This window comes from Lycium barbarum, chromosome 7 (genome assembly GCF_019175385.1).
Source record: "Lycium barbarum isolate Lr01 chromosome 7, ASM1917538v2, whole genome shotgun sequence".
In the NCBI taxonomy this organism is placed as follows: Eukaryota; Viridiplantae; Streptophyta; class Magnoliopsida; order Solanales; family Solanaceae; genus Lycium; species Lycium barbarum.
Window position 1 is genome coordinate 111550137 of NC_083343.1, and position 20939 is coordinate 111571075.

The following is a 20939-nucleotide window of genomic DNA, read 5'->3' on the forward strand; positions in this document are numbered from 1 at the left end:
ATGCTTTTCGCGGATGACATAGTCCTGATCGATGAGACTCGTAGTGGATTTAATGCTAAGCTGGAGGATTGGAGACAAACTATGGAGTCTAAAGGGTTTAAGCTGAGTAGGACCAAGACAGAGTACTTAGAGTGTAAGTTTAGTGAAGCACCTCAGGAGGCTGGCTTGGAAGTGAGGCTTGGTACCCAAGTCATCCAGAAGAAAAGTAGTTTCAAGTATCTTGGGTCTATTATGCAAGGCAGCGGGGAGATTGACGATGATGTCACACATTGTATTGTGGCAGGGTGGATGAAATGGAGGCTTGCTTCCGGAGTGCTATGTGACAAGAAGGTGCCACCACAACTTAAGGGAAAGTTCTACAAAGTGGTGGTTAGACCGACTATGTTGTATGGGGCGGAGTGTTGGCCAGTTAAGATTTCTCACGTTCAAAAGATGAAAGTTGCTGAGATGAGAATGTTGAGATGGATGTGTGGCCACACCAGGAGTGAAAGGATTAAGAATGAGGATATTCGGGACAAGGTGGGAGTGGCCTCGGTGGAAGACAAGATGCGAGAAGCGAGATTGAGATGGTTTGGGCATGTGAAGAGGAGAGACACGGATGCCCCAGTGCGGAGGTGTGAGAGGTTGGCCATGGATGGTTTCAGACGAGGTAGGGGTAGGCCAAAGAAGTATTGGGGAGAGGTAATTAGACACGACATGGCGCAGTTACAGCTTACCGAGGACATGACCTTAGATAGGAGGGTTTGGAGGACCCACATTAGGGTAGAAGGCTAGTAGATAGTCTCATTACCCTGCCTTATTAGTAGTCGCATTATCGTAGTATAATTTCTTGTGCTCTAATTTATGCTATTATCTGTTATTTCCTGTGCTTTGATTATTCTATGTTATCTGTGTCGCTTGCGTTACTTCATTTCCATATCGCTTTGAATCTCTTAGCCGTATCTGACCTCTTTTTATGTTTTTATTGAGCCGAGAGTCTCTCGGAAACAGCCGTCCTACCTTGGTAGGAGTAAGGTCTGCGTACACTCTACCCTCCCCAGACCCCACGTTGTGGGATTTCACTGGGTTGTTGTTGTTGTATACAGTTATACATATTGCCTACAAAAATTTACACATGTTTATTTTTTGGTGTATGAACTCTGTATGGAATCTGGTTTGTATCAATTACAAATTTATCATACATATTTTCTCAAAATTTATACATACTTTGATTAGATTTTATACCATGTATATAGCCTTTATCATAATCAAAATACACATGCAATTTTTATACATATTTCATATATAAAAATTATAACGAACTTATACAGTTATACATATGGCATACAAAAATTATACATATATGTTTTCTGGTGTATGAATTTTGTACATAAAAATTAACAATTAGAATGGACTTTTTGAGTAAAAGTTGGAGAAAATTAGGGAATAATATCTCTTAATTTTGATTGGGAAGAGAAAACTGGATGAAATAAGGAAGCAAAAATTGGAGAAAATATATTAATTTTGAATGGAGAGAGAAAAGTGAATAAACTAAGGAAAGCAGTTTCCTTACCTTATTTAATGTGTTTTATTTGCTTCTTTTTAATTTATCTGATTCGTATAGATTTTGTAACAAATCTATTGATATATTTTGTAAACTAAAAAGTATTGTCATGTTTTGTAAATATACCCTCTTATTATGTACATATATGTTTTTTGCCCTATTATTTAACAATGAACAATACCTTTTAGATTGCATTCTTTTTAAACTTTGCACAGGGAATTAGTTTGGCATCTGCAAATATTATTGATTTAGTATTATAAGGCATGGACCATATAACTCACATACTGGGGACATGAATGGTTAATGAAACTGAATCCCTATCATATCTTGCCAAGAAACGTTTTTAGAACAATTAAGTTTTTAACTATGTCGGTGATTAAAAGGGTTAGTTGACTAATAGCAGGACAATTAACGGACTTTGAATCCGAGGTGTTTTATAATAATAATGGGATTAGTTTTCCTAGACTAATTTTGGACCCATTATTTATGTTATTAAGTAGATTGAGGCTATTGGAGATGGTTTGAAGAAAATTTGGCGTTTCAAGAGAAGTTTGCATTCCGGTTATAAGGCAAGTGAGGCTTAAACTCTTAGTTTACTTGCTTTTCATAAAAAGCATATGAATTGTATTGTATGTATGCATTTAAACCATTTAGTTCGTGTGAATGGGCAAGCATGATCTAAATTGGATAATTTTCAAGAGTCTAAAGCAACGACCATATGAGTCTTTTAGCGTAAATTCGCTTAAATAGATATTTGCTATACATATATAGTCTTGACTTGGTATTGATTGGATGTTTATTCCGATGTATTATATCTTCAGAGGAGCATACTCCAGCTAGCCCTATTGGGTTCAGTCGGAGGTAGGTGCCAGATTTATAAGTGACCCGGGTAAGATATGGGTAAATAATCCCCACTCCCGAAGACGAGATAAGACATGGACAAATATGTACCGTGTCCCGTGAGAATAGATTCAGATTTAATGCATTTCATATAAGTGGCCCGGGTAAGATGGGGGTAAATAATGCCCTCTCCGGAAGACGGGATAAGACATAGACAAATACGTACTATGTCCCGTAAGCATAGATTCAGATTCAGTTTGTTTCATCTATTGCTTGTCCGGGTAAGATGGGGGTAAATAATGCCCTCTCTGGAAGACGGAGTAAGACATAGATAAATACGTACTATGTCCCGTGAGTATAGATTCAGATTTAGAGTATTTCATGTTTTGCTTGTTTATGCTTCATGATTTCAGCTTTAGTTTCAGTGTTTGTATATATTTAACATACTTGTACTGTGTAATTGCTTTTATGCATTATCAGGGATTTCAAAGACTTGCCCCAGGGGTAAGCTGAGAGTGTCGATGATCTTGCTGGGTCTTTTAGACTCACGCTTGTTGATGTTGTATGTGTGCAGGTATGGTTAACGGTGACCAGGTAACCGATACTTGATTCATTCCAGCTTCATTCAGTCCAGCTCAGTCGAGGTGAGCCACCATTAGATCATGGCGGCCTCTTTGTTATATCCCGTATTTCATACATTCGGACAATCCGAGAGGGTCGTGGTAAGTTAAGGACAAGGTCATTTTCGAAAGTGATTTTAATGTACAAGTTGCTATGAATATTATTTATGACTATTATTAGGATGGAAATATTGAGAAAGGCCAAGGGTAAAAAGAGAAATTTGCATAATGGCCAATGGAAATAATGTGGAAGACAAAGGGCGAAATGGTAATTTCCCAAAATGCTAGAAAAAAGGGGGGGGGGGGGGGGGGGGGGGGGAAAGAAAAAGAATGAAAAAGCTGACAAATAAGTCATCTTTGTTTTAATTTGAGAAATTTCTAGAGAGGGGGCATGTGCCCCTCACATGCTTGTGGGAAAATATATATAGAGAAGTGGTGGAAAAAAATGAGACAAAGTCATCATTTTACAACTCTAGAAAATTCAAGAGAACAAAAAAAAAAAAAAAAAAAAAAGAGAGCAACAAGAAGCCTAGGTTCGGCCAAGAGAGGAGAAAAAGAAGACCAAGGAATCTTGTTCCAAAAATTTGGTTCTTCATGTGTTTCTACTAATTCAAGGATGCTCTTCAACATGGTATAGTTGTTGAAGCAAGAATCTCTCTCTTTGTTGCAAGTTGACAACCTAGCCAAGTTGAGGAATTGTGAGGAAAAGGTAAGATTTAATCCTTTTTATGATATTATAAAGGCTTGTTTATATTGTAGTATGAAGGAATGGATAGAATTCATGAACTTGTGGAGATTTGCATGGTGTGGCCGTGAGTATGCATGTGTGGTGTAGGCAAGATTAGTTGATTTTATGTTGTATTCTAGTTGTGGTTATTATGAAAATTTTAATGGAAATGAAAGTTGAATGAAAATGGGATGAAGTTGAAAAATTGCATGTTGGCCGTGGCCTATAGGTGGATGAAATGGTGATGGATTTATTTTGTTTCACATGTTAGTTGTGTTGTTGTGATCATTACAATGTAAATGAAGCATAGATGGGGTAAGTTGGCATGAAAACGGAATGTAGAGAATTATGTCATATTAATATGATTTTATGATATTAAGATAATGAAGTTGTTAAGGGGTAGATTGTTGTTGCTGGAGATGAATTAGTAAGTAGGAAATGTGTTGGAATGGTTTTGTTGCATATATAAGGATTTTGGATTGAATATGAAAATTGATGGAATTGTTGAATGTTGGATATATAGCTTGGAATGCTCTTAGTTTATGTTGGAAGGATCTTAAATTAGTATGTGGATATGAAAATATTGACAATGGTTTATAAATGCAAAGTTAGTTTGGAAGTTGTTGCTTTATGTAGAAAAAGGACTATTTGTGTTAGAAAGCGATTTTAGTCGATAATTGATGTTGTTGGCATGGTTGTTGTTGACATTTGAGCCGAGTTAAATTCTCGGGGTGTCATATTTAAAGGGGAGATGCTGCCGAAATTTCGGTAGAAAAGTACTAAACCAAAGTTGGAATTTTGAACCTCATGAATAGTAATTGGCAAATGTGACCATTTGTAGGTTTTTGACGAAACGACATTGGAGTTTCGACGTGCTTAAAAAGCAAGAAAGGTATGTAAGGCTTCCCCTTTCCTTCTTTGGCATGTCTTAGACGTAGTAGGCCTGAATACGTGTCTCGGGGGCCACTCTAATTCTAGAAATTCGAGTTTGAATTTGACTACTATTCATTCAGTAGAATTGAATTAAATGCCTATGAATAGTTGAAAGAATCGTCTAAATACCTAGAACTTGCATGAATAGGGTCCGACCATCCTAAAACTCTCGTAAGTGATGTCATGAAATGTAATATACGTACATTGTATACGCCGCCTCATTTGACCTGAGGTGGGCCCATTGGTCTCAGATTTTCCTTTACTGTTCTGTTCGTCAAACGATAAGTGTTGTAACCATACTAATGAGAATACTTCCATGATGTTAATGACAATGATATTAAGAAAGAGAGTATGTATATGACAAGTATGATAAGGATGATTCCATGACTAAGAGTTTCAAGTTAAGAATTTAACATGAGTATGAAAGTGTCAAGCTAGTTTTGATTCTTAATCCTATTTCTTGGATATGACACTAATTTCTAAAAGACTTCAAAGTGTATGAATTATCGTCTTATGAAGTTTATGACTTCATTCTACGTTCTTCCTTAACGCTATTCTTTGTTGACAGTCTCGCCTTATAATGCTAGTTCCTTCAAGGTAAGACATAACGATCATGACGGTTCCATAATAATGAATCGGAGGTTACCGACCTTACGTCACTCCGATGGAGTTGCAGTTTTCACTTGGGCTCTCATGCATGCTTCATATATATGTATGATTTATTTTATGACACCGCGCCGCCCAACGGGCGGCCGGGCAGACACACCACTGCAGTGGGCAGATTATACCCCGGACGCGGGAGGCCTGGACGCGGGCTTATACACCGTTCCTATATGGGCGGGCAGCTATACACCGATCCTACGTGGTCGGGCAGTTTACTTACAGATATTTACATGGTTTTTTTTAAAAAAAGCTAGCATGCATGGCATCCGCCCCAAGGGGCACTCAGATGACAAATTACTCCTTTATTTCATGGTCTACTCAGAGAGTAGTCCACCGCACCTTCATGGTCGGGCAGTTACACACACCGTACCCACACGGTCGGGCAGTTTACTTGCAGTATCTATACATTACCCCAGAAGGTAAAGTTAACTTGCATAACATCTATCATGGTAGACAAACAGCGATACAGGTTATACCCCTCTCCCATGTTGTGTTTTATGTTTTCTATTATGATCTCATGATATTACTCATGCCTTACATACTCGGTACACTTTTCGTACTGACGTCCCTTCTTGCGGACGCTGCGTTTCATGCCGCGCAGGTAAGCAGGTTGACGGACTTGACTCCTAGGAGCTCTCCAGCGGTACAGTGAGGTGCTCCAGTTGTTCCGGAGCTCCAGTTTAGTGGTATTACTTTCGTGCACATACTTGGGCTTGGCGGAACCCGGCCCATCTTCTTATCATATGTATTATGTTAGAGGCTCGTAGACAGCTATGTACAGTCAGATGTTTTATGATCTTGTTTGCTCCCGTTCCCGTATATCAAGTTAGTAATGTATATTAATATATGTTTATAATAATGCTGTAATTAGTAATGTTAACTAGAGGAATGACGATAATCAGTATCACGGCCCACTTAGCATAAGAACATGATACGAGATAAGGGGTGATCGGTACAAGTATCGGGTACTCGTCGCGGCCCCGAGGCTCGTATCCACCCTATTATGTCTAAGACATGCCAAAGACGGAAGGGTGAAGCCTTACATACCTTTTCCGCTTCATACACGTCTCCAAAATCAAGTTTCAAGTTCGCCAAAATCTACAATTTGGTCACAATTACCAAATGTTAATTGTAAGGATTTAAGATTTCAATCTTAACCAATACTTGTCTACAAAAATTTGGGCAGCATCTCCCCTATACATAGAGCATCCCCGAGAATTTAACTCGGCCAAAATAATTCAACAACAACCCAACAACAATCACTACACAACACAATATAGCATAATTAGTCCTCTTTCCAACATAGTGCAATAACTTTCATTCCAACTTCACATTTCCAAACCAATCTCAATGTTTTTACATTCATTACTAATCAAGATCATTACAATATAATTCGGAAGCATTTCATATCATTTCTACAAAATATTCACAAGGTATACAAAATATACAAACTTTCCACCAAAACCATAATCCATCCAAAACTTCTAATCTTCAATCTACATATTCATAACATATTTCCATCTTCCAATTTCATCAACCATAATCATAATTTGCACCTTAACAATTTCATTTTCATAATTACATAAATCTACCATAAAATCACAAAACTTCTCATAACCACTTAACAACCAATCTTTCATGCCAATATGGATTATTATCCTTCCAAATTCACCAACTAACATAATAATTCACATTTAGAACTCCACTTCCATAATTACATAAAAAATTCATTAAAATCACATAATTTCCTATAACTATTTCCAATAATTTTCCATGCCAACTTGAACCATTTTCTTCCATTTCCCATATAAGGTCCACCACAACTACAACTAGAATACAACATTACATACACATGCACACATGCAAACCCACTTTGTAAACTTCCATATTTCCATAAATTTTACTCATTTCTACATACTACAACATAAACCAACCTTCATAACATAATAAAAAGGAATTAATTCTTACCTTTCTCTTTTTTCTTCCTTCTTGGCTAGGACTTGTAACTCACAAAAATATGTGGTTTCTTGCTCCAATGACTACTCCACCTTGCTAAGGACCCTTTAATTGGTAGAAAATGATTTTTGAATTTTTTTTTTTTTTTTTGGTCTTGAGCTTGGCCGAAAATGGCCCTTAGGTTTCTCCCTCTCTTTTGTTCTTCAATGTTCTTGTTTTTCACCTTCTAAATTTTTCTTGAAAGTTCTATGATAATGATCCCCTTTTATCTAATTAGCACATGGAAAAATTAATTAAATCTCATGGGCTTGCCAAGCCATGGCCGGACACCCCTTTTATTTGGGCCTCAATTTCTTTTTTTTTTTGTCATGGGCCTAACTCGGTTGGCCCCGAGTTGGGTCTAGCCCACTGACCTTTCGACCTTAAAACGTCCATATTTCCTTGTACCGACGTCACCTGGAAACCCACGACCTATGGTTGGAAAGATCATTCAATTATCTACAACTTCTATTTCTTGGTATGTTTCCAAATTCCAAACTTATAATACCGTTTTTGCCCCTAGAAGTCAGATCACCCGAAAACGTTTTCTTAAAAATATTCGTTTGGAGGACTTCCACTTTGATTTGGCCCAAAGGGTCCTTCTTGAGTTGTGTTTAACTTCACATATGTGATTCATATACACCGATCCTACGTGGTCGGGCAGTTTACTTACAGATATTTACATGGTTTTTTTTTAAAAAAGCTAGCATGCATGGCATCCGCCCCAAGGGGCACTCAGATGACAGATTACTCCTTTATTTCATGGTCTACTCAGAGAGTAGTCCACCGCACCTTCATGGTCGGGCAGTTACACACACCGTACCCACACGGTCGGGCAGTTTACTTGCAGTGTCTATACATTACCCCAGAAGGTAAAGTTAACTTGCATAACATCTATCATGGTAGACAAACAGCGATACAGGTTATACCCCTCTCCCATGTTGTGTTTTATGTTTTCTATTATGATCTCATGATATTACTTATGCCTTACATACTCGGTACACATTTCGTACTGACGTCCCTTCTTGCGGACGCTGCGTTTCATGCCGCGCAGGTAAGCAGGTTGACGGACTTGACTCCTAGGAGCTCTCCAGCGGTACAGTGAGGTGCTCCAGTTGTTCCGGAGCTCCAGTTTAGTGGTATTACATTCGTGCACATACTTGGGCTTGGCGGAACCCGGCCCATCTTCTTATCATATGTATTATGTTAGAGGCTCGTAGACAGCTATGTACAGTCAGATGTTTTATGATCTTGTTTGCTCCCGTTCCCGTATATCAAGTTAGTAATGTATATTAATATATGTTTATAATAATGCTGTAATTAGTAATGTTAACTAGAGGAATGACGATAATCAGTATCACGGCCCACTTAGCATAAGAAAATGATACGAGATAAGGGGTGATCGGTACAAGTATCGGGTACTTGTCGCGGCCCCTAGTCGGGTCGTGACACTCTTCTTCTTTAGTTAACTCAGTAGTATTCCGAGCTATGTCTCATACTTTTATATTCAGACTAGTAGTTTCATGACTTCGACATTTTATGGGGTTTATGGGCAAGACTCAGTATTTGTATTTCGCTTCTGCACCTTTCTTTATATTATGAGACTTTGTGTATTATTCATTTTATTCGTTAATTTTCGCATGATTAGCTTAGAGGGTTCGCCTTATGGGTAGAAGCTCGACAGGTGCCCGGTCACGGCTTGAGTGTCAGATTTGGGTCGTGACAAGCTTGGTATCAGAACACTAGGTGTCAATTTCGTTGGAGTCATGGAACAGTGTCTAGTAGAGCCTTACAGATCGGTACGAAGACGTCTGTACTTATCTTCGAGGGGCTGCATGGACATTTTGGGAGGGAGGGGGGGTTGAGTGTAAGGCTTGCCTTAGGCGAATCCCACATCGGTTGGGGAGGGGAACGAAGAGTGCTTTATAAGTGCTTGGATACCTTTCCCTTGTAGATGCGTTTTAAAACCGTGAGGGGCTAAAGGCTCCAAAGCGGACAATTTCTACAAGCGGTGGTCTAGGCTGTTACAGTTGGTATCAGAGCCGGTGTCAGGCCGATGGTGGGGCAAACCTCAGCGAGGACGCTGAGTCCCGGGGGGGGGGGGGGTAAGTGTAAGGCTTGCCTTAGGCGAATCCTACATCGGTTTAGGCGAATTCCACATCGGTTGGGGAGGGGAACGAAGAGTGCTTTATAAGTGCTTGGATACCTATCCCTTTTAGACGCGTTTTAAAACCGTGAGGGGCTAAAGGCTCCAAAGCGGATAATTTCTACAAGCGGTGGTCTGGGCTGTTACAGTAGCGTTCGAGCTACTGATTTCGATTAAAGAGAGCAAAAAGAAAATAAAAAAAAATAACAAGAAAAGTAAATTCTGATTTCATAGATAATCCATCAAATAGAAAGATATTACTACATTATATAAGCGAGAATGTTGGGTTTTATAGTCCTCACAGGTTTGCTTCCCCCATTAAAAAAGTGACATGTGTTCTTTAATTTTTAGATTTGTTGTCCCAATTTTATTTTTCTCCTAATTTAATTTTATATTGCTTCAATTGCCACCATGCAATTTGGTAAATAAGGCCTACTTTTGGGATGTTTTGTAAGGCTCATGTTACAATCTCCAACCCCTCTAGTGTTACTTATTTCCTTTGAGTTTTTCTCAACTATAATGTGAGGCTTATTAGCCGCGCGTTTATTTTTCTTGGACTTCCACATATTGCACTATGACATAATAAATGTATTAAGAGTTTAAGACACATTTGACATTACACATATTCACCGCTTGATGATTCCATCTTATGTAATGGGTTAATTAGAAAAGAAATTTACAAGGCTATTTGCTGACTCAAAAATTATAGACTACAGTACAACCATTGCTTATGACATTCTTCGAGAGGTTTTGGACTTTAGGCATTCTCATGACTAATCTGTCAAATTCTTGTATGATGCGCTTGCTATCAGTAATGGTTTTAGGATAGCTAATTAGATTGGTTGATGTAGTTTTTTGTTATTTATTACTTTCAACTTAAAATCAGCGTTTACATTTATTTTTTCTTCTGGGAATGTCTAAAAAGGAAAATGAACCAACATACCTTTTTTTAGCTTCAAAGTTAGTTGAAATATAATTTCTACAAAGGTCGAAATATCCAAAATATTAAAGAAAAATAAAGAAGAGAATTTGTAAATAAATGATAAGCTTCATTTGTAGACCCATGCTACGTGATGCATCGTTTTATTGCAGATTTTGCATATATATGTCACTTCTCCATTATTAACAAATCATAATATCTTTATATATTATATATGTGATGTTGAAGAAAATTATGTTAGCATTTCTTGAATATCAAAATACATTTATTTTGATTTAATTTGAAAAAATATAAATAAAAATTGTTCTTCTTTAACACTCAAATATATGCATCATTTAATTTTTCAGAATTTACAAAAAAATATTGAATTATTTTTTCAATAACTTAATGGCAGAAAGAACTGACTGAAAAGAAATGTAATTGCAAAATAATATTGGTTTGGGCCTAGACTACATTAGAATTTATATGTACAGCCTTTTTTTTTTTTTCCTACTCTTACTTTTTGTTTAGTTTTTTAACACTATATCAGTTGTAAAGGTAGTTCGACAAATTTCTCAATGTCTCTAAAATATTAAATCATATAAAAGTTTTGTAAGTTAGAAAATAACATTTTTCATAAAGTATATTTAGACTTCATTTTTACAAACAAATGCTTGTACCAATATTCTTCTCCTTTTTATTATACTGAAATTTTAGGGGTCAAAGTCTTTAAATGACTCAAATTGAGTTCAACCTTAAGTTGGATTACTTAATTATTAATTTTCAGTTACCTTATATTGGCTAACCCATTTTTGAAAAAAACAATTACGCTATTCAAGTAATATAAAAAATATTTGATGCTACAAATTGTTGTATGATGACATCAATGAAGTTAACTTATTAATAAAGATATCATTTAAAATTAAATGAATAAAAGCCTTCATATGATGAAATGCTTTTGTAGATGTTCCTTCATATTAAATCATACAAAAGAAATTGAAAAGGTAATGAAATTATTTGTTTTTTCTTACTTTAATCTTTTCTTTCCTTAAAGAATGCATGTTAAGAAATGATGTATTTTTTTTTATCTTTTCTTGTTTAGTTTATTTTTAGAGAAATTTATGTTGTAATTTCTTAAACGTGTATGTAGTTTTAGTATTTCATATTTTACTAACAATTTGTCCTAAATTATATAAACCTTTGATTATCTCATCTTTTGTAAAATATTCCAATATCCCAAAACATCACTCTCCTTTGAAATTATTTAGTATTTTTACTATTTCGAGAGCTAAGCTGTATTTTTTAATTATTTTTCAAATATTTTTAGCCATATGTAAAATATAATGTATAATTTAATAATTAAGCATGTACTAAGGTAGAAAGAGAATATTACCGTAATTTTTTGTTACTTGTCTATAATAAATTTTATAGGAAAAAAATAATTTGAAGCAAGTTAAATAATCATTTCCACATAAAAGAAAGACAACAAAATTTTGATCAATTTTAAATTTGGTTGAATAAATAAAAAATTTGTAGTGTCACTATCACCTTTTTCATATCATCACACCTTGTAGCATTAAAAAAGCCCATATAGTTATTCAAATTTACCAAAATAGGCGAGCACTTGTAATGTAATTAAAGCATCAATTAAGGGTGAAATGGCCAAAAAAAAAATCATATAAGGATTCCAAAAATTGAAAATTCACTGATTCAACTAACTCTAGATGAATTAAAAAAATTGAAATTTCTCCCTTATTATACTTACTAGTCCAGTGAAGCCCGTGCTGAGCCCGGGCCAAGATCAAGATAATAATGCACTTCATAATGTTTTTAATTAAAAAAAAATGTGTACGTTTCTTAGGCACAACTCTTTTAAAATGATCGCTTCTTAATCATCTATTATTCATTAATTAAATTTTGGATCATATAATTAGATAATTTACTAAAAGAATTATTATAAGAAGCAAGTTTGCTTGGGATTAACAAATATCAAAGAGACAAAGATAACTTGATGTTTAGTAACATAATTTAAAGTATGCAGAATGATTTCAAATTGACTATAGTCATAAATTGAAAAGGATATTTTTATATTTTATGAATTTGTGAGCATATAATTTCTAGTTAGAGGTAGGAATAGCATGTTTTGCTATTCATTGATTAACTACTCATAATTTCATATGACGATGGTTTATGCTAAAACAAATATGGTGGTTAAACTTTAGGTTTAGATGAAATTCAAAATAAATTGAATTCTTTGAAACAAAGTGTCACGACCTGCCTAGGGGCCATGACGGGTACCCGGGGCTAACCACCGAGCACCGCTCGTTCTACTACTCATCATACTCATTAAACGTTCTTTTATCAAATTCATACTCAAATCATAAGAAAATCATTTTTCATTTGAGAACATAAATACTTTTATAGACATAAGCCTTTCGGCTATCAAAATAATATACATATATACGGTAGTAACCTCGTGAGACCATATAACCCACACTGCGTATCTACGAGCCTCTACTAGAGTACTAGACATAGGGACGGGACAGGACCCCGTCGTACCCAAAATATATATATATACACAAAAGAATAGTCACGACACCTCCGGAACAATGGAGTGCTCTCAAATCAGCTACTAGCTCCTATGAGTCTAGATCAAGATCACCTCCCTATCTACCTGTGGGCATGAACACAACGTTCAAAGAAAACGGACGTCAGTACGAACATTGTACTGAGTATGAGAGGCATAAACAATAATGATACGTCAATGAGATAAATGAAGCATCGATAAGGAGCAACTGTATATGACTGTCTCTTATAAAAGAAATAACACATGCTGGTTTACTCATAATCATCATCATATCATGTATGCATAAATGTACAAGCTGCCCGACCATATAGGTACGGTGTGATAATCATTAGCCTGCGTCCACGCCTCCCGCGTCCGGGGTATCATCTCATGCCGCCCACTAGTGGTGTCCGCCCGTGTCACCTAGACATTGTGTATACATATAGCTGCCCGCCTTAGCGGTGTCTGCCCGACCATATAGGCGCGGTGTGATAGCATCATCTACATATCATAGACTTATCACATTCTCATCATATTATTATCATAATGCATGACTGGAAACTTAAGACAATTATACTCTATCGAGGTGACATAAGGTCGTGAACCCCCGATTCCATTATGGAGCATCTATGAGTATTATGCCTCACCTTGAAGGAAATAGTGTATAAGGTGAGTGTATACAACAAACTACATTATTAACTTTATAGAAACATCATATCATAAACTCTAGAATCTTTAGACTCAAGCTCATCATCATCATTATTAGGCTCATAACATATCTCTTATCTCATATAGCTATTCGTGAACATAACTCATAGCTTTCCGGAATGTAGGAGAATCATGAAGAGGGAGGAAAAGTCATACTATAGGATTCATGCTATAGAAAGAAAGGACTAGCCTCACATACCTTTTACGTTTAACTAATCTATTGCTTGCTCGTTCTCCTTCAATGCCCACGTTTCTACCTTCAAGAGAAGTCGCATGAACATTAGCTAATCGATTACTTAAACGTACTTACGAACGCTAAAGAAAATTGGGCAGCATTTCCTTTGTTTATACAACTTTTCCCATATTCTATATCAACTCCCAAAAATTCATAACAACACTCACAATATAATATACAACGATCATCATTCATCTACATTATCCGCATTTCACAATTCCCCTTCAATTTATCCATAATTGTGGTTATAGCTCACTATCGCGTTTTCTCATATCTAATACTTATTCCATGTTCTAAATGTCATTCATAACATATTTACAATCACAACATACCAATATTCATAATTCAATCCAAACCTTTCACCCAACAATGTCACTATTCACACATTCATGACCCATTTTCTATGTCTTTCTACAATCCATGTGTTTTTAACTTTCAACACCTTAAACAATCAAGAATTATCATAAAACTCACCATAGATGATGGATGAACAACACTTGAATGAAGCTTCTCTTCTTGCACCAAAACCCTAACTCACTTCCCTTGAGTTTTCTTGGTGTAGATGAACTTTTATTAGGTTTCATATGCTTGATTTCGTGGGTTTGATGTAATTGTTCATGGTTTTCCCTTAATTTCTTGTGGATGAATAATAGAGAGTGTTCTAGAGGTTTCTTGAAGGGAGGAGAGTGGAAATGAAATGAAATAATGAGAGAGGGGTCCTTATATTAATTCTTGAAATCTGTCCCGACCAACATATACGGACCAACATACGGTCCGTACAATTTATACGGGCCCTATGTTTGGTCCAATGAGTGATGCCCCTCTTGGCTAATTATACGGCCTAACATACGGCCAATATAATTTATACGGCCAGTATGTTGGGCCGTATAATGCCCAGCTGTTCCGATTTCGTTCTCGTTGACTCGTTTGATCTCCAATCCTTATGGAACCTTCTTGAAACTTGTTTAACACCTCAATATCAATCTAAGGGACGTTATCACTCTTCTCTAAGACGTCATTACGCCATCATTAACTCGTCGCCCATAATTCTTACCCAACACGCAACATATCCTTTGCTTTCCTTGTTAACCTTCTTCCTTTTCGTTAAATGTCTTGAATCTCAATTAGGATCATCAAAGGCTATTTCTCACTTATCGAAACATCGTATACGTCGTGCTCTTCACTAACCTATTCACTGTACTTTAACGGGGAATTTTTTCAAGGTGTAACACAAACTTCAAGAATTGGTTTAGTTTGTCATTAACTCATTGATGCTTTATTCTTAAAAGAAAAGTTTCTTAGTCAACCAATTAAGTTTTACATGATTTCTGATAAATTAAATTGTTTGCAAGAAAAGAAAGATGTGATTATCAATATTTAATAATTATGGGATTGAGGAGTTGATCGCTTGATAAGGATCTTTTCTCTTTTCTATCCCAGTTGATTAAGCAAATTGAATAAAATTTAAAGGTTATTTTTCTTTTATTTTCCAAGATTTTAATCTATTAATTGTTAAAGAGCTTTAAAATTTATTTTCTATTGTATAGTTGTGTTAAATCATTAAATCTAACTTTATATTTTTAGAATAACCTTTTTTTTTACTAAAAATAAGATCAAGAGAAATTTAATAGTAATTTAAGAATTACTAAAGAAAACTTGATCAATAGAGTACTCTTCCGGTACCAAATGAGTTCTTCAAAGTTATTATCATCACCATTTTAAATTATCTTTGTGCATAGTTATTTTTATTAGATGACATCATCAATATTAACAAAAAATTTAGCATTTTTAAAGGGTTCAAAATTGATTATGTTGACAAAATTGATTATGTCAACCTAAGTAAAAATGAAATAAAATAGGGGCAAAAATAAGACATAGAAAAAAGATATGCTATCAAAAAAGGTTTCAAAGTATCTTGATTTATTGGAATATACTTTGATACATGAAGTAATAAATAGCAACTCTAAAGACAATTTGAAAGAGCAAACCAATTTGGTTGGGCCAACTAATAGTTACAATGTAACTAAGTACTACAAAACTCATTATATTGCCCCTTATATCTAGTAGTAATATATAAGGGAGAATATGCTCATTTTGTCATCCTCACATCTTTGATTGACCATTTATGTTGCACCAAGTGTGTTTCAGTTGTTGCATTTTGGTTGGTTATTCCCAATTCTTAACACCAATTATTTTTCTTAAGTTCATTTGATTGCCTCTTTAATTGTATATCTTTTTTTTTTTCCTGTTGCTGTTTACTCCCTCAGTTTTATATTATAGAGCAATATTTTTAATTTTTATACTTAGTTCAAAATAAATATTACTATTATATATAAGGGACAACTAAGGGGCTTTTGTAGTCCTCACAAAAGTTTCCAATAAAATGTCAAACTTTTTAATTAATTACTTCTAGGCACAATCAATTTAACCTCAAGTAACTATCCTCTTCCGAGCTCAAGTTATTAGATGGGTTTAATGACCCAAATTCTTGTTAATTAATCTTTCCCAACCTAGATTTCCTCTTCCGAGCTCAATATAAGTAAATGGGTGAGTCCTAGGGTTAGCTAATCCCTTTGGAAACATTTAAGAACGAGATTAATTAAATCAACAAAGACCCACTTCAATAGCAATAAAAATCATTCAATACATAAGCATAACAAGAGTTTCAAACCAAACTTTAATCAAGAATATTTTCATAAACAAGATTCAAGTCATGGAATAGAAAGCTACACACTTAGATACACAATACAAAACAAGGAACTGAAGAAAGGATTAAGAAATATCTCATTGAAGTGCTTCCAATCTTCTCCTCCAATGGTGTAGAAAAACCCTAGCCTCCAAGCTTGTAAGAAAAATGGCCAAAGATGATCTGTTTTCCCCCCAAGTCTTCCTTTTATGTTTCCCAATTTTTCCAAGTCCAAACAATGACAAAATAAACCCCAAAGTTTCAGTTTTGCAAATCTGTCCCATTTTTGCAAAACTGTCCAGTTTTGACAGTTTTGCAAAAATGTCCAGTTTGGCCTCTTTTTGACTTTCTTTTCACTTGGTTTCTTCCGATCACTTCTAAATCACATAAAAATGGATAGAGCACCAATATCTCATAAATCAGCCGAGGTGCAGCATCTGCGACACAGGATGCGACTCGCGGGTTCCACATGTGAGTCGCATGTGGTGTCGCATGTGTTGCATCATTGTCTTATTTTATTTGGCCATTCTCTGTCAACAGATGCTGCACCACCTGCGACTCGCATGCAGTACCTGCGATTCGCAGGTGGTGCTCTGGTTCATTTCAGCTATCTTCGCTTGTTTTGCTCTATTTTGTTCCATTTTGATCCATTTTGCTCTTTTATGCTCTCCGGGCATCTTTTCCTACAAAACAACAAAAATACACATAAAGTAACAACAAAAGTGCTTAAAGAGTCACAAAAACGTAAGGAATTAGCATCGAATATCGCGTAATTTCACGACTCATCACCACCCCCAACTGTAAACATTGCAGCGTCCTCGCTGCACATAATCAAAACAAAACATAAAAATAGAAAGGAATTTTTTTTTATTCTCTGGCACAACCTGCGACCCGACCTGCGAGTCGCAGGTGATGTCACCTGATTTTTTTTTTTTGCTGTCGCAATGTGCGACCCAACCTGCGACTCGCAGGCATGACCTGCGATTCGCAGGTTATGTCACCTGGAAAAAAAATCAGCAGCCTTTACTGGTTTTGGGGGGCTGTCCGGAAATCCGACATGCTCAAAACAACTCCAAAAAATCTGAAACTTTGCAGATTAGTCACAAACCATAAACTAAACTATTCTAAAAAATAAAATTTCAAAAACGATTTAAAATTTTTAAAACAATAGGCTGCCTCCCACCAAGCGCTTAAGTTAGCGTCGCGGCACGGCGGTTATCTTTACCACTTTTCCCTCCACTTGGAGGATATGAATTTGCGCCCCAACTTTGAATCAAGATTCCGGTGATGCTTGTGAGGCGGTGGTAGGAAAGCAAAGAGGTCAACTCTCGGGTGTCGCATTTTGCACTTCTTGGCCCGTAAGTGAGGCATGTCATTTTGTCTTCTTGGCCTAGCAAACTTCAAAATGAAAACGCTTTCTTCTTCATCTCCAAAATTATCCATAGGCTCGGTTAGTTCAACTTCCATATCATCAACCAAGCACAATATTGAAAAATGGTTGGAATGTGGTTCAATGCGCTTCAATTTCAAATTCGCTTCATTTTTGACATCCTCACCCAAAAATGAACTAGAGTCTTCAAAAACCATTTCATGAACTTTATTATGCAACTCTAGTATCATTTCTTCAATCTTGGCATCATTCACTATTTTTGGGTTGGTAGGCTGGCAATTTACCATTAGATCATCAAAATCAATCTTGACCTCTTCTTCATTGGAAAACAACTCAAAATTATAATCCATGGTCCTTTGATATTGAGCATTACATGCTTCAATCTTTGCATTCAATTCGGCCTCCAATTTCCGGATATCAATTTCAAGTAGCTCCATTTTTTGACTTTGCTCAACATGCATTTTTAGAAATTCTTCCATCATCCATGAAATGCCTTCACGGTGAGTTCCATAGGCTTCAAGTTGTTGAGCTTGATTCATTAGCCAATCTTGGCTCAAAATTTCCATTTTGTCAAGATTTTCTTCATTGTGAGAGTCGTCCAACTCTTGTAAAAATCCATCCATGGTGAGATACACCTTTTGGACAGTTTCATCATCTCCATGTTGAACTTCCTCCCACAATTTGATCAAGACTTGCCCATAGTTTTTATTCCTCCCTATTATGCTTTTTAAAATTTCCTCAACTTCTTCTTTTTGAGAATTGGAGATTTCTTCATCAAGTTTTTGCTCTTCTTCTTCAAGTTGAACCATTTCTTCAATTTCACAACTTTCGTTGTGGTCACAAGAATTTTCGGGCTCATCTTTCAAATTTGAAATCTCTTCTTCAACCAATTCATTTTGAGGAGTAGAAACTTCCATGACAATTGAGGAATTGGCATCCTCAAATGAATCATTCATTCTTTTCATAGCTTCTCCATTTTCTAAAATGGATTGTTGGACGAGATTTCACTCTTCCTCCATTTTAGCTTCTCGATCTAAGTATGTTTGGAGCATTTCCATGATGCCTTCAAATCCGACACTTTGTCCTTCACTTGCCATGTCATTTTCCCTATCAAACTCAAAAGCATAACTAGCATTTTCGTTAGAACAACTTGGGGGAGGGGAAGAAAAATAATTGAGACAATCACCCCAATGTCCACCTTGACCACCACATATATTACAAATATTCCCATCATAGGATTGAGACGGTGAACACATCTCTCTCCCGGGAAAATTTTCACAATCTTGCCAAAAGTGGGGTCCTTCACAATATGGACATGTGTCATCAAAATATGGATTTCAACCATCAAACCCATTTTCATTCCAAGATGCCATGTTTTTTTTTTTTTTTTTTTAGATAAAATAGAGCAAAGAAAGTTTGGACCAAAGCAAGTTAGCTTAAATCCCAAACTAAACCAAATACGCCAAATTGTTCCCCGGCAACGGCGCCATTTTTGATAACATCCAAATACACTCTTCAAAGAGAAAGTGTACACGGTCGTATGCAATATATTTACCCAACTATGAGTCAGGGTCGATCCCACAGGGAACAATATGCTAGGCGATTAAGAAAGTAAGGAACTTTCACCAACTAAACTAAAGCCAAACGATAAATGATATTTTGGATTTTTGATTAAGATTATAACTAATGCGGAAATGTAAACTAACCTAGAAAGCAAGTAAAATGATCAATGGCCACAAGCATGGATAATAGGAGATTACACTCAAGTAACGATCCAACGTATTTTACGATTTTACAACTAAGAGCGGGTTTGTGTTGATAGATAATGATATCTAAAATATCATTGAAAGTCTTCCAACCAAATCAATGAATTTCACTCTAAGCTTTTCCAAGCCTTAGAGTGTGATATTAGGCACAATCAATTTAACTTTAAGTAACTATCCTCTTCCGAGCTCAAGTTATTAGATGAGCTTAATGACCCAAATTCTTGTTAATTAATCTTTCCCAACCTAGATTTCCTCTTCCAAGCTCAATCTAAGTAAATGGGTGAGTCCTAGGGTTAGCTAATCCCTTTGGAAACATTCAAGAACGAGATTAATTAAATCAACAAAGACCCACTTCAATAGCAATAAGAATCATTCAATACATAAGCATAACAAGAGTTTCAAACCAAACTTTAATCAAGAATATTTTCATAAACAAGATTCAAGTAATGGAATAGAAAGCTACACACTTAGATAATTAATACAAAGCAAGGAATTGAAGAAATGAATTAAAGGTTTAAGAAATGCTCAACCAAATCTTCAAATCTTCAACCCCAAAGTGTGGTATAGAAACCTAGTCTCCAAACTTGATGAAAAACTGCCAAAGATATCTATTACAAACCCTAAAAGAGTATTTATATCATTCCAAAAAACGGGAACAAAATCTGGACCATAATACCCTCTTGCACAACATGTTGCACCATGTGTTATTCGCATGTTCAACATGCTAATCTCATGTTGTGCCAAAACCGGAGCACATGGTGCCAATTTCTCTGTCAGCATGTGCTGCACCATGTGCTACTCGCATGTTGAACATGCTGCGCCATATGCTACTCGCACATGCTGCCACTTTCTCTGTCAGCATATGCTGCACCATGTGCTGCTAGCATGTTCAACATGATCCACCATGTGCTATTAGCATATGCTGCCAGAAATGTTGATTTGTTCTATTTTTGCTCTATTTTGGTCCGTTATGCTCTCCGGGCATCTTTTCCTACAGAACAACATAAAAACACAAAAAGTAACAACAAAAGTGCTTAAAGAGTCACAAAAGCTTAAGGAATTAGCATCGAATATCCCGTAATTTCACGGCTCATCAAGTAGTAGAGGTAGGATTTATCCCATATGATTGGGGAGTCATCACTGCACTAATAGAGAGATGACGCCCTGAGTCGCACACCTTTCATTTGCGTACATGTAAAGCG

General features: G+C 36.0%; 1 protein-coding gene across 1 annotated transcript; it reads left to right on the forward strand.

Annotated features, from left to right (window-relative positions):
• Positions 1-774, forward strand: LOC132602429 (uncharacterized). Its single transcript, XM_060315281.1, has one exon. It carries the CDS (start codon positions 1-3, stop codon positions 772-774), a length of 774 nt encoding a protein of 257 aa, XP_060171264.1.
• The last annotated feature ends 20165 nt before the right edge of the window (positions 775-20939 follow it).